We start from the raw sequence: 13,920 nt of genomic DNA on the forward strand, positions 1-13,920 counted from the left end.
CCCTTATTGTTTGGGAATTGCAAAAAACTAGAATCCAAATGGATTAAACTACTTAATTTAGTGAATATACAATGATTGACAATGTGTGGTTTGATACTTTGCAGCAGAAATTGTGTAAAATGCCGTTTTCATGAAAATCGTCACTGGTGTTACTGTCACTGGTGTTACTTTCCTTATGGGTAACAGCAGTGAAGATCAGTAACACCAGTGACTGGTGATTTTCACATTAAATAAAATCTTTCACATGTGACATGATGATATATTTTAATTCATTGAGTTCTGCTACACTTAAGAATCAAGCTTTAAAGCTGAAAAAAAAAATATATTTCATTTAATATTGCTAAAGAATAAAAGGAAACACCAGTGACAAAAGAAAGGTCTATGCAGTCTTGAAGTACATGCATAAATAATGTGGTCTAAGTTTAAATAAAAATAAATACATTTTAAGACATCTTGCCATACCAAAACGTTTCTGTTGAATGACCCTAATACATTTATCATAATCAAGTGTTTAATGCACCATAAAAACAAATGTTGTGGCAAACTTTCTCATCGTGCACCCTCGAAAAAAGAAGTCATCGGCCGCCACTGCATGCTGACAACTATATTATTCATTGTTTGTTCATGTTAGGTAATGCATTAACGTAGATACAGTAAGATCCCCTGGTGTAATAATGATATATGACCAAGCAAAAAAATAGACATTTGAATGTTTTCAGGCCACATGTGATGTCACATTCCTTTTAAGCAATGGTTGGTGAGCAGCTACATTAGTTTACCAAGAAAACGTTTGCCTTAGTATTTAAGGGTTTGGGAAGTACTTGCTGTTACCAACATCATTACATAATGTCTGCTCATATCTTGCGCAGTTTGATGCTTAAAGTGCATATACATTCAACAGCACGTCCAGCATGGGACCAATGGGGAAGCAGAAACTGATTTCGGCAGACTGACAATTTGACCTCTTGTTGCCGATTTCCCAGAAGGTCAGAGCGTGTTGGTACTTGCTGCCAAAATAACAAGAATGGCAACTTCCTGGATACAGCATGCTTGTCTTCTACAGCTATTTATAGACAATTTCAGTTTTCTCTCGAAATAAAAGATGTTTTGGAGAAGTGACCCGCTAGATCTATTCCATTAAGTCTGTACGGGAATATGCTAAACAAAAAAGCACATACCTGAATATTTCTTTGAGTTCTTTGACTTTCTTGCTTGATTGACCTGATTTGGATTCATCCAGGAAAGCTCTGGCATAGGCCATTGGCCCTGCATTTACCTACGGGTCAAAAAAACAAACAAACAAAAAAACTGTTACACTGTACAGTAGATACATATAACAACATTGGTCATGCTGGCCAAAATGGTCTCTTATTTGTAGATCTGTCATTTAAATCTGTCTACAGGAACAACAATATTTATAACTAGGCATTACTATTATTTTAGTTTATAATAATAGAAGTAAAATGTATATTTTCAATGCAGTGTAAGTTGCTTTGGATTAAACTGTCTGCCAAATAGATAAATGTAATGTAAATGTAAAATTTAAATGCATGCCAGTATGAATAAAATGTCACTTATTCAGAATGTTCAGACTATTTAATTAATAATCAGATTAATAGTTAATACTGTAACATAAACTAACCACGCAGTTACCGGCACCCACCGACTTCCATAGTAGGAAAAAAACTATGGGAGTCAATGTGTTCAACAAAATAAAGAAACTCATACAGGTTTAGAAAAACATAATTAAGTTAAATAAAAAATATTTAACTTTAAAAATTATTATATTACTGTGATGAGAACCTAATAAGAATGAATTTTGGGAACAATGGGAATTATAACAACACAAAATGCAAAATGTTTTGTCACAAATAAAAATCATTTTAAAATGAAAATTCTGTCATCATTTACTCATCCTCATGTTGTTTTAAACCTGTATGAATTTCTTTTTTCTGATGAACACAAAAGAAGATATTTTGAGAAATGATGGTAAACACACAGTAGTAAGTGACCATTGACTTCCATAGTGGGAAAAAATATTTTGGAAGTATTCTGATAAATGACTAAGAAGATATTTTGATAAATGATGGTAAGCACACAGTTGATGGTACCCATTGAATTCCATCATATTTTTTTATTCCTACTATGGAAGTCTATGGTCACTTACTGCTGTGTGTTTAAAATTATTTCTCAAAATATCTTCTTTTGTGTTCATCAGAAAAAAGAAATTCATACAGGTTTAAAACAACATGAGGATGAGTAAATGATGACAGATTTTGTTTATTTTAAAGTCAACTATCCCTTTAATGTTGCTATTTTTTTTTTACATTTTTCTAATTCTAATAGTCTTCCAATTTCATCTTTCTACAGTATATTCAGTGTTTTATTTTCAGTATGGAATGATTGAAGTGCTCAGATGCAAAAAATGTGCGTTTGACACGTTTCCTTGTAAATTAGCATTTATTGTCAGACTCTTAATGGATTGTGGCAACAAACCGGTATTTCTGAATGGCCTGAGGCTGGGATTAAGCGGATATGAAGCGAAAGTATTTGATGAACGTATTTGCCAAGAGCATTCGGTTACAATCATAATCTCATTTTTGCATGTGAGCTCTTCAACTGGTTCCCTAAGATTGCCCTCTCCAAATCCCTCTATGGATCATGACTTTGCATAAGGTCAGTACCTGCACACTAACACAGCCTTGCAGTTTAAGTTGAAGCTGGATCATGTCGACCTCTTGATTCGAGCAGAGCTTAGTGAGCTCGGCGCTTCGATCTTTCATCTCATCTATGGCCACATCAATCGGTTTCAACTCCAAGTGTTTCTCCCCCACAACCTGGATGCGTTTTTTTACGTAGGGAAACGTGTTGTTCGCTATGGACACAGATGGTCACATGTGGTCTGAGTATCTTTGATCCATGTTAAACAATATCGTGCAAACACAAGAGCCGGTACATCTAATCTAACATCTGTGACAGACTGTCAAATAGTGACATGATGCCTTTAGAGCTGGCAACGCACCTGCTGATGTCATCGAAGGTTGACAATAAATGCAGAAACAGTTTGAAAAAAGCCTTTATCTGAATGACATTTTAAGATCGCTCAATATTACTGATTTAACAAGCAAGTCTGTATCTGTTTAAATATGCTCTCACTTTTGGGGAACGTTACTGTTTCTTTTAGTTCTATCAAATATTTACTGATGTTAAATAAAGAGAGCATGGCACAACCTAACGTGTTTTGGTTCTGTCTCAAACGCTTGCTAGAAAATTTTATATGAGCACAAATAATTCAATACAGTTTAATCTTTATACTAAAGGTCTATACTGGATAGATATCCACACATCTATCCATCCCTCATCTAAGCATCAAATTATAATATAAGTGTGGATTTAGTGACAACAAACTCAGAAATGCATTTAGTTTTTTTGACACATACAGTAAATGTGATGCACCCATTTTTTTCTCAGTTTAATGCTTGCTGTGCTTACTTGTAAGTATCGTTCGCCGCTTGCATTGTTCCTCCACACCTCCGTGCTTCTTCCCACCGAGTGTGTACGGCGTCTCAAAGACAAAGCGGTTGATATTGTGGCACTTCTCGAAGTCGGTCTTCCGCTCCAGCAGCTCTTTCTCATCAAAGTAGGGCTTTACAAATGTGACCTGAATGTATGCAAACTTCGGGTCCAGATCTTTCTGGTTTACCTGCGGGTTATGAAAACCTATTTGTCTGTGATTACTTAAAAGAGTACAACTGTAAATACAATAGACTATACAAATTGTAGAACTAGGCACTGTTTAAGTTAAAAAAGTTTAAGTTTTTTTTTTCTGGAAATAGCCAGAGATAATATTTTTGTTTGAAATAGTTATGAGACACTGAGGCAACTGGAAGATTGTCATGGGTCCAAAATGTTCTCTGTTTGCTCACAACATAAACAAGTATTTCCTGTAAGGAGGCCCTTGAAGCAAGACTTGTTTTCTTACTTTGTTGGAATCTTGCATGATTTTGACATTCTCTGTTCCAAACTTTTCTCCATAGAGGCTACTGAGACGAAGGGAAATTTCAGAAAGGCCTGTGAGCTTGGGCTCTTTGTAGATGTATTCTTTACCGTCCTCCTCTTCAAAGAAGCTCTGCAATCGAACGTATCACAAATGTTTTACTGCATTACATGCACAATGATTTAGAAAGGGCTTGGTTTGACCCGAAAACACAAACTGGTTTATTAACTGATGCAGTCAGCTTTGCTTTGCTTTTCATACTTATTTTTTTGGGGGCAATTTACAAACTCTTACAGTATAATTATTATTATAGGGCTGAAACCACCAAAGTCAGCTTGATAAAATGCCAAGAGAGCCGAGAGAATTGAAACTCTATTTGTATGATTTTTATGTATGGTTTAGTCACAACAAAAGTAACAATTGAAGAGCTCAGATGCAAAACCCTCTAAGAGGCGGATCACAGAAAAGTGGCAGGTGCCTATTGTGAATTATTTTCTATGGGCAGTGAGCGTTATTTGCGCTGTTTATGAGCGCTGAACGACTCACATTTTTACCGCATGTCATTCCGCACCTTTTTGCGAGAGCCCTCTCAGTGCCTGAGGTTGGAAAAAAGTCAACTCTGAGTGGAAAAGCATGCAGCGTCGTTTGCGTTTATTTCATTATCCAATCGAATGAGTGGAGAGGCGGGTCTTCCGTTGTGGTGACGGAAGTTTACGGTTGCTTGGAAAAACCGGTAACTGCAATCACTCACCGTCCCCTGCGTGTTTGTGCGCCTCTTACCCTCAATCAAGGTCAGAGCAAGCGCCCTCTTTTTAAAGGAAAACGTCACCGTTTTTCAATATTTTACTGTTTTCTAAGCTCAACTTATACAAATTAATACATACTTATCTTTATTCAATGCATGCACTTAATCTTTGTACAGCGCATAGAATTTGTTATCATTTAGCCTAGCCCAATTCATTCCTTAGGATCCAAACAGGGATGAATTTAGAAGCCACCAAACACTTCCATGTTTTCCCTATTTAAAGACTGTTACATGAGTAGTTACACGAGTACGTATGGCAGCACAAAACGTGGCAATATTTTAAGTGGATAAAAATGAGAACTGTATTGTATGGCAGAAGAGCACTTAGTTTGTAGCACTTTTAGACGTCAGGTGTAGTAATATTGACGGAAGTTTTAAGAAGAGAGGGAGTAGTCAGGAGTGATGAGGTTTTTGTGCGCCGAGGTCGAAGTGCTGCAAACTAAGTGCTCTTACGCCATACAATATAGTTCTCATTTTTTATCCGCTTAAAAAAAAACTTACTAGACAATTGGCATAAGCTCACTGCAGTGTGTCATACAACCTCCTTAGTTTCTAGACGTTAAATTTTTCTGAGAAAATGTCATGTAACAGTCTTTAAAAGAGACTTTACATTTTTCTGAGAAAACATGGAAGTGTTTGGTGGCTTCTAAATTCATCGCTGTTTGGATCCTAAGGATCCAAATGCTAACACATTCACGACACGCTGTACAAAGACCAAATTTTGATTAAGTGCGCACATTGTGCACGCTTTGCAAAAATGTATTTATTAATTTGTCTACGTTAAGAACACAGTAAAATATTGAAAAACAATGGTGTTTTCCTTTAAAATGTTTGATAATATGAAAGTTTACAGGCAAAACAAAGTTTCAAGAGCAATCACGCTTCAATATTTGATTGACAGGACAGCTGCATCTGTGGCTGCTTAGCAATATGGAAAACCTAGCGTTTTCATTTCACTTTAATGGCAATGAAAAGGTTATTAGAAAGTAATTAAAATGACTTATTTTTAAACTTTAGTTATAGTATTAAACAAATTTGACTGTACTTCGCTGCAAAACCCTCTAAGTACATGCCTAAATCGCTACTTAAAAACATTCTCATCACTATTCACTTTTCAGTCACTTTCTGAATAAAGGTAAAAGTCTAAAAATATTGGTCAATATCCTAATATTGTTGATAAACCTTTAACTGGGGAAAATAAACTCTTGCACCTGGGCATACCAGTGATGTCGTTTATCTAATTCTTCTTCTGTGCACTTAGAGGACTTTGCTGAAAAATCAATGTGGCGTTTAACGAAGTCCATAAAAACGCTATTTCTGAATGGCCTGAGGCCGGAAATACAGGAATAGTAACCCAAAAATGAAAATGTTATCATCATTTACTCACTCTCATATTGTTACAAACATTCCTCAAAATATCTTACTTTGTGCTTATCAGAACAAAGAAATGTATATAGAGGTTTGTATAAAACCGATCAGGCCCCACTGACTTCCATAGTAGTAAAAAAAAAAAAAACGATTGAAGTCAATGGGGCCTCTGATCGATTTGGTTACAAACATTGCTCAAAATGTCTGCCTTCATGTTCATAAGAACAAAGAAATTATACAGGTTTGCAGTAACCTAAGAGTGAGTAAATCAAATGATAACAACATTTTCTTTTTCTACTATCCCTTTAAACAGATTTGTTGCGGAAGTATTTAATGAAAGTGCCAAGAGCATTCAGTCAATCATAATCATGGTGGATGTGACGTTTTGCGGGTTTTGCATCTGGGACCCTCAATTCTTTCATGTTAAAGTTTAGTATTTGTTCAAAGAGTGTTTTAAAACGTTTGAATGGTATTGTAAACTGTTGTTCTAAACAGCATTTTTGTGGAAATTTAAATTTTCACAAATTCTGAAAGAGAAAGGATGGCCCCTTAAAGCCTTAAATTTGTCAGAAGTCAAAATAAACATTTACTTAAATATACAATATCAGGTGATATCAGTGGTTTACACAAACAGAAGTCATTTTAGGAAGTGCTAATAAAAAAGAACAAAATATAAGATTAATCTTATCTTATGAACCCACCTGTCCATAAAAGGCAACTCTAAAGTAGGTCCCCAGCAGACGTCTCCCAGACTGCATAACTTCTAATATTTTGGCATAAGCTCGCTGCAGTGTGTCATACAACCTCCTTAGTTTCTAGAAAAGAAGCGTTACATTTTTCTGAGAATTTGTGTAAAGCTAAAGCTCTAATCTTTTACAGGTTTACATGTACATTTAGGCATTTGTGAGACAGATGTATAGGTATGTGTGGTCAAATCTATGATCTTTTGTTGTGCTATCAACGAAATGTAATGCTTTACCAGTTGAGCTACACAAACAGTAAAAGCTGCTGTAATTCCAGGTAAAAAAAAACTAAAATATGTGTAAACAGTATCAGACTCATATTAACAGAATGAACGCCAACTGCTACTCTACGCCACATGTCTGACTCTAATGTGTACAGTATGTCAGCTTAAATATGTAATCAGTGGGTGAGTCTGCGTTTTGGCTGCCTGTGAATGTTTGTAGGTGTATATCGTACGTTTTATCCTCAGAACACGACCCTAAGGGCAGAATAAATTCAATCTCATACAAACCTGTGGTACCATGTTTGACATCTACAGTATCTTGTCAACAAGAAACATGAATGCAACAGTCTGCATACATTTTTAAGTTAAAGGGATGGTTCACCCCAATATGATAATTTTATCATTAATCACTTACTCCTTTGTCGTTCTAAACTACCAAGTGCTCCGATTGTCTTCATAACACATTTTTAGATATTTTTGATGAAAACCGGGAGGCTTTTGTCTGTATCATTGACTTCAGTTACATTCACAATCTGTTTACCAGAAAAGAATGAAAGACATCGCCAAAAAGGTCCATGTTCCAACAGTCGTTTAATAATAATATATTATGAATAATATTATGAAGCCACGAGGACACTTGTGCGCAAAGAAAACAAACAATTTTATTCAACAATTTCTTCTCCTCCATGGTTGTTCAAAGCACGTTCACGACTAAACTAAGACGCATGCTGCTGGCGTCACCTGCAACTTAAAATGCTTAATTCAATCCATAAATTAGAAGTTTTAATTGGCACTAATGGATTAAATTAAGTAGTGATTACCGATCCCCTGAATTATTCTTAAAGTGATGCTTGGCAATGATTTAGGAACTGTGTTTAGCATCGTAATAATGATAATATCTTCACACACAACATGTCATCCAAGAAAACAGGTTATAATGTAATATTTTGATGTTTCTAAAGATTTCTGAAGGTTTCTTAAATTTGAAAACGTTTAGATATGTGAGGTTAAGAAACCTAAGCGATCTTTGTCAGTGTTGTAAAACCCTACTCTGGTCATTGAAGTTGGGCAACCAACATTTAAAGAGAAGGGAAATGAGCACATTTCTTTAAGAAAACAGGTTATGAGTGTGATATTCTTAACAGAATGATTAGTCAACCCAACAATTGCGCTAAAGCTGATTTTAACTGTAAAAAAATATTGTGAGGGGTGGTAAATAAACCCATGAAAAGATAGATTTTACAGTACTAAAGCATGTTAGTTAGCAAGTTCAATATATGAGAAAGGATACATTTACATACACTAACTATTTGTTTAGAGTAATAATGCCAACATAAAATAAAATTTACTGGTTAGTAAAATTTAGTGCGTACACTTTAACTATTTGATACCATTAACAATGACAACCTAAAAAATGTAAATTAAATATGTCCTGTAATATCAGTCCAGGTACTTCAGTGCGCTTGCATCACAAGAGATTTATCTCTTCATTGGAGGGACAAGCAAGTTTTAAGCTGCAGATATGTTTTTTACCATGTTGATATAATTATAAATGCAAATATTAACTTATTTAATGCAAAAGATTTGTAATTGGCGAGCTTTTCTGTTGTCTTGTCGGCATGTCAGCCTGGTGATAGAATGACAACACAGTGACGGTTGATGGGAGAGAAAGGCTGAAATATTGAATCTATTGATGTCTACATTTCTGTGTTACACTGTGTTCAACCCAGACGAGACGCAACCTTGCGGCCAACCCAAGATATTTTATTTGTTATTTTTTATGTTATAGATGCTTTTATACAAAGTAACATAAGAAGTGAGGAATACAATAAGTGAGTCATTGTGAAGAGCCAAATAGACAAGAAGTGCTCACAATACAAGTTTCAGACCTTGCTTAGACTTGTATAAGCAAGAGAGGGATTAAAGGAAGAGAAAGCATAAATAATAATAATTATTATTATTTTATTAAGATGAGATTAAGTTCTCTCGAAAGAGCTTTTACCAAGAAAAAATAACTTAAGAGTGTAGCAGAGGATTTTCTCCAATTTTAGAAAAGAACCGCCTTCTCCACTTAAAAAAAAAAAAAATGCAATTGTGCAACACTCCTGATTGACAACTAGTAGGACCAATAGTCTTGATGATCCACCCGGAAAAAGAAAATCCTCCGCAATACCTTTAAGCAAAGGAATCTTGTAAGTGTTTTATCTTATTAGAAATAGATTGAAATGTTTGTTACTTGTTTGCTCAATACAAAGTAATTGATTTGATCTCCTGTGTCTGACCAATTTCAAATTAATTCAACTTTCCCTAAGTAATAACTGTATGTGTTTAATAATTTATATTGTTTAATTATATCAAGTAAAAAATTCTATTAATTATTTATATAATTTATATAACTATTTATAATTTTAACTATTTATATAGATTATTTAGTATAAATATCAATTACGTAGATAAACTGTTATCTAATATCTGATGGTTAATATTACTCAATTTTATAGTTAATAATTTGTGTAATTTATTGTGTAGACTCAACTTATTTTTTTTCAGTAGTTTTAAGTAAAGTATTCTTTACACTTTAAAAGATCATAAAATCAACCTTAATTTATAATTTAGCAAATTGTTTTCTCAATCTTCTCAATGAGTAGATTCTATAGGTTTGTTTTTACAGTGATATATTAAATGCAGTGCTGCAGGGATGACGTATCTTTGTAGGCAAAACCCAAAAGCGAGTTAGCATTTTAGTACGTCCAATTCCATGGTCCAGAGGTTAATGGGTTTTTTGAAAAGGGGTTTTGGTTAAATGTTAAAATCTCTAACATAAGCCCAATATTTTTATGTTGTATTCTACATCATAAAACAGACCAATAATACCCCCACATGTGACTTTTTAAACCTTAAAAGTGTCTTTTAAAGGGTATTTGCTACATGGGAATAATGTTGGGGACTCACATAAAGATCTCAAAAGCAACACAACGGGCACAATTCTCTACACAGAGTATTTCCTTATTGCTATATAAAGTTAGGATATACAGTTTGAAAGAGCTGTTGAAAGCTTGGTGGTGATGACGTTGGAGTCAAACGACCGTGCTGTAGCTCACTTGTAGCCTAAGGTTAGCTCTTAGAAGGAAAAATTCATAAAAGTTGTGTTCATCTGTGAAGGTTATTTTGTTGGACAAAACGTGAAAGTGTCATAAATTTGTTAAACACACACACGCTCGCGCGCACGCACACGCGTGCGGACACACACACACACACACGTTCTGGTTTCCATGTTTTGTGGGGACATTCCATAGACGTAATGCATTTTATACCACACAAACTGTATATTCTATTCCCCTTCCCGACCCCATTCCCTAACCCCAACCATCACAGAAACCCTTCTCCTACTTCACATTTTCAATAAACATCTTTCTGTTTGATTTATAAGCTTGTTTCCTCATGGGGACATCAAAATGTCCCCACAAGGACACAAAAACACTGGTATTCCTATCTTTGTGGGGACATTTGGTCCCCACAACGTGATAATGACCAGGCACACACACACAGTAAAAAGTAAAAGTTGGATCAACTTAAAAAAATATGTTTTTTCAACTTAGATTTTCTCACCTAAGTGAAAAATATACGTTAAAATGGCTTGCATTTTTTAAGGTGTTGCCAATTAAGATGATTAAAAACATTTAACAAGAAAGATTTAAGTTGAGATAATAGGACAAATAAATGGGCTTTTTGGCAAGTTAGTAAATTAAAGCATTTAAGCACGTCCAATTCCATGGTCCAGAATTCAATGCGTTTTTTGAATGGGGGTTTTGGTTAAATGCCTTAACCCTGGAGAACCCAAGAAAATTTTGGGTAGCAGCAATTAACAATGGCCAAATTTGACCCCGTGGGTTCTCCATGGTTAAATAAGATCTTGGGTTAACATACACCTAATATTTGTATGTTTTATAGCTAACTTCCAAAGTCAGAATACAAAAACATGTCATCCCTGCAGCACTCTGTTGGTAGCCAGATCATTTCCACACACACACAGTTCCTGAGATCTTTAAATATTATTGTTGGTATTCTAAGAATTCCATTTCACAATTCTTTTAAACTGAGATATTTAGATAAGAAAATCTTTATCTTTAGATTTTTCAAAAGAGTTGTAGTTGAAGCCCTTGGCCCAGTTGCATAAAGCACCTTAAGTGTAATTTTCCCTTAAGTTCACCCTTATGTTTCCCTTAAACTTAAGAGTGTTGCAGAAAAGACCCTTAAGTTTTTTCTGTTGCGTCTCCATGGCAACAATAGTATTTTATAACAACAAACCTGGGTCGCTGCGTGAAACACTTAACGATTACCCTTACCTAAGAGAAGCGTTTAAGAGATTATATGCAACACAGTTAAATTATTCTCTTACAGTATTTAAGGGGAATTTACCCCTTAAGTGTCATACTTAAGGGAAAAACTTAAGGTGCTTTATGCAACCTGTGCCCGGTTGCATGAAACTCCTTAAGTGAGGGTTTCCCTGAGGGAGAAAAAATCCCTGAGGTAAGGGATTTATTTAAGAGCGTTGCAACAAAGGTCTTAACTGTCACCCTTACCTAAGTGTTGATACTAAGTATTTTACGATAGTCTCTGCCAAAACACGGCAGCCGAGAAGCAGTTGCTACAGTTACAAAATCTCACAGCGTAAACAAATCAACGCACGCAGCTCAACAGACGGCGAATTTGTGTACAATGAAACATCGCAAATAACAGACTGTAAAGTGCCGCATGCATGAATACTCAAAGTAATTCAAACTGGAAACACTTTATTTTGACGGACGATCAAACCGCCATTCTTCTGATAAATGCGCATCACTTTTCTCTAGGGATTATTTCGATTGTTAGAAATGCGCGGTTGTGCTTCATTTTCTTAAAAAAACCATAAAATCAGTCATCGCGTGTGACGTTAAGGGACCTGTTTTAGTCCCTTAAGTTTTTAAGGGAAAATGGGACTTAAGGACTTTGTAGCAACGCATAGCAGAACTTAAGGTAATACTTTAGCATTGAAGGGTAAATACTTATTGACAGCCTTAAGGTTCACTTAAGGGTTTTTCTTGCAACCCATTTTTTATTAAGGGTACCCTTAACCTTATATTTAAGGGATTTCTTAGCTTAAGGACTTTCATGCAACCGGGCACAGGCCCTTATTCATGATCAGGAACAGTTATCTGAAGCCAAACAACTGCAATGAGATAGTCTGTAACCACAGCTTCAAGTTCCCAGGCGGCTAGCAGCTTCTTACTGTGCTGAATGTGTAAGCACTTGGTGCTTTGTTAAAGGCAAGAATTATAAATGAATTCCAGGCCTCTGGAAGAGGTAAACACCTCATGAAAGTGCTGGCACTGGGCTAAAGTTTTAAGCAGAGGTCTATTGTGATATATTTGTTTTCTAAACAGTTAGGGCTGGTTATAGTTCTGGATGGAAGTGAAAGATTTCAACAGGAAACATGATGTGTGCAATTAAAAATATGCTTGTGCAATTGTGCAGTACCTGTACTATAGCTGCAGTTATTGTGACACAACCACATATTGTACTGAAAACAAAGGTTCACATACTTTTGTCACTCAAACACAGTATGGAGTATTTTCCTTAGTAAATAAATAACCAATTATATATTTGTCTCATGTGGTTCCCAAACATTAAAGCAGAGCCCTGTATATAATAGGTGCTGATTTCTCTTTCTGCCGGTGGGTGCTTGGCACAACATCACGCTACGCTAAGGTTGCTTGGCAATGGTAGAAGCTCTATTGTAAATATTCCAACTCGCGAGATTGCTCATTTCGCTAAGTGCTTGAGCTTTTTGTCACAGCATTGTGAAACACAATTCTGGTCAGTAAAGTTGGGCAACTACCATTTGCAAAAGAGAAATGAGCACATTTCTTGAAGGTACATACCATCATTGTTTGGCTTACCTCAAACTCGTGACGTTTCTCATAAACAGGAATCGTAAGTCTGGCAATGTGTGTTATGAGTTCATATCTCTCAGCTTTCCACAGGCTTTCGACACACACCTCCAACTGCTCGACCAGGACATCCTGACACACAATTACACCTGATGTCAGCAGCATCACAGATATGACATTTAAATGTGATTTTTCCTAATCATGCTAACCCCTCCTGGTGTGTACTTGCCTCTGTGTAGTACACGTCTTGCATCCCAGCGTCTTCTTTCATGGCAGCTTCTTCATCAATGTTCTGAGTAATTTTCTTAAACGCCGCCAATCCACTTGGGAACAGCTCTAAAATAATACAATAGCAGAATTATGCCACTGTATAGACATAAGCTTAGAAAAAATATTTTGAGATATACAGCTGTTGTTTACTAATAAAAATATTTTAGGGACAATAATTGCATATTGTCGTAATAGCTAAAAATAGATGTGTTTCAATACTATAAATAACTCTTTAAGTGAATATAAAATAATGCTACAAAAATACTGCATCACTCCTCTGATCACATGACTTCTGGTAATCCAATGACAATTTTTATCAAGTTGCTGGTCATCAGCATTTTTATTTCTCATTGGCACATAGAATAAGTTTCCCATTTCATTCTTGACCAATTGACCAATTTTTCTTTGGCTCCGACCCAAAACCTTCAAACTATATTTAACTTCTTAAGTGCAAGTATTTTTATTTTATAGCATGTCTTATCTATCTAAATTTCAGTAATAGCTTCCAAAGTCCTTTAAGAAAATGACATGGGTCACAGGTATTTATTGTTTTGTTTTGATCAATTATAAGGGAGAAAATAAA

General features: G+C 35.4%; 1 protein-coding gene across 2 annotated transcripts in view; it reads right to left on the reverse strand.

Moving 5' to 3' along the window:
* Positions 1-13,920, reverse strand: part of dock11 (dedicator of cytokinesis 11) — a 107,824-nt gene that overhangs the window by 3,590 nt on the left and 90,314 nt on the right. For both annotated transcript variants that reach the window (XM_065275518.2, XM_065275515.2), the window contains 7 exons: positions 13,297-13,403; positions 13,077-13,199; positions 6,872-6,985; positions 3,983-4,129; positions 3,493-3,703; positions 2,685-2,875; positions 1,179-1,276 (listed from right to left, as the gene is read on the reverse strand). In XM_065275518.2, the coding sequence (XP_065131590.1) occupies positions 1,179-1,276; positions 2,685-2,875; positions 3,493-3,703; positions 3,983-4,129; positions 6,872-6,985; positions 13,077-13,199; positions 13,297-13,403 (991 nt within the window). The remainder of the gene's footprint in view (positions 1-1,178; positions 1,277-2,684; positions 2,876-3,492; positions 3,704-3,982; positions 4,130-6,871; positions 6,986-13,076; positions 13,200-13,296; positions 13,404-13,920) is intronic.

Source organism: Paramisgurnus dabryanus, chromosome 2 (genome assembly GCF_030506205.2).
Source record: "Paramisgurnus dabryanus chromosome 2, PD_genome_1.1, whole genome shotgun sequence".
Lineage (NCBI taxonomy): Eukaryota > Metazoa > Chordata > Actinopteri > Cypriniformes > Cobitidae > Paramisgurnus > Paramisgurnus dabryanus.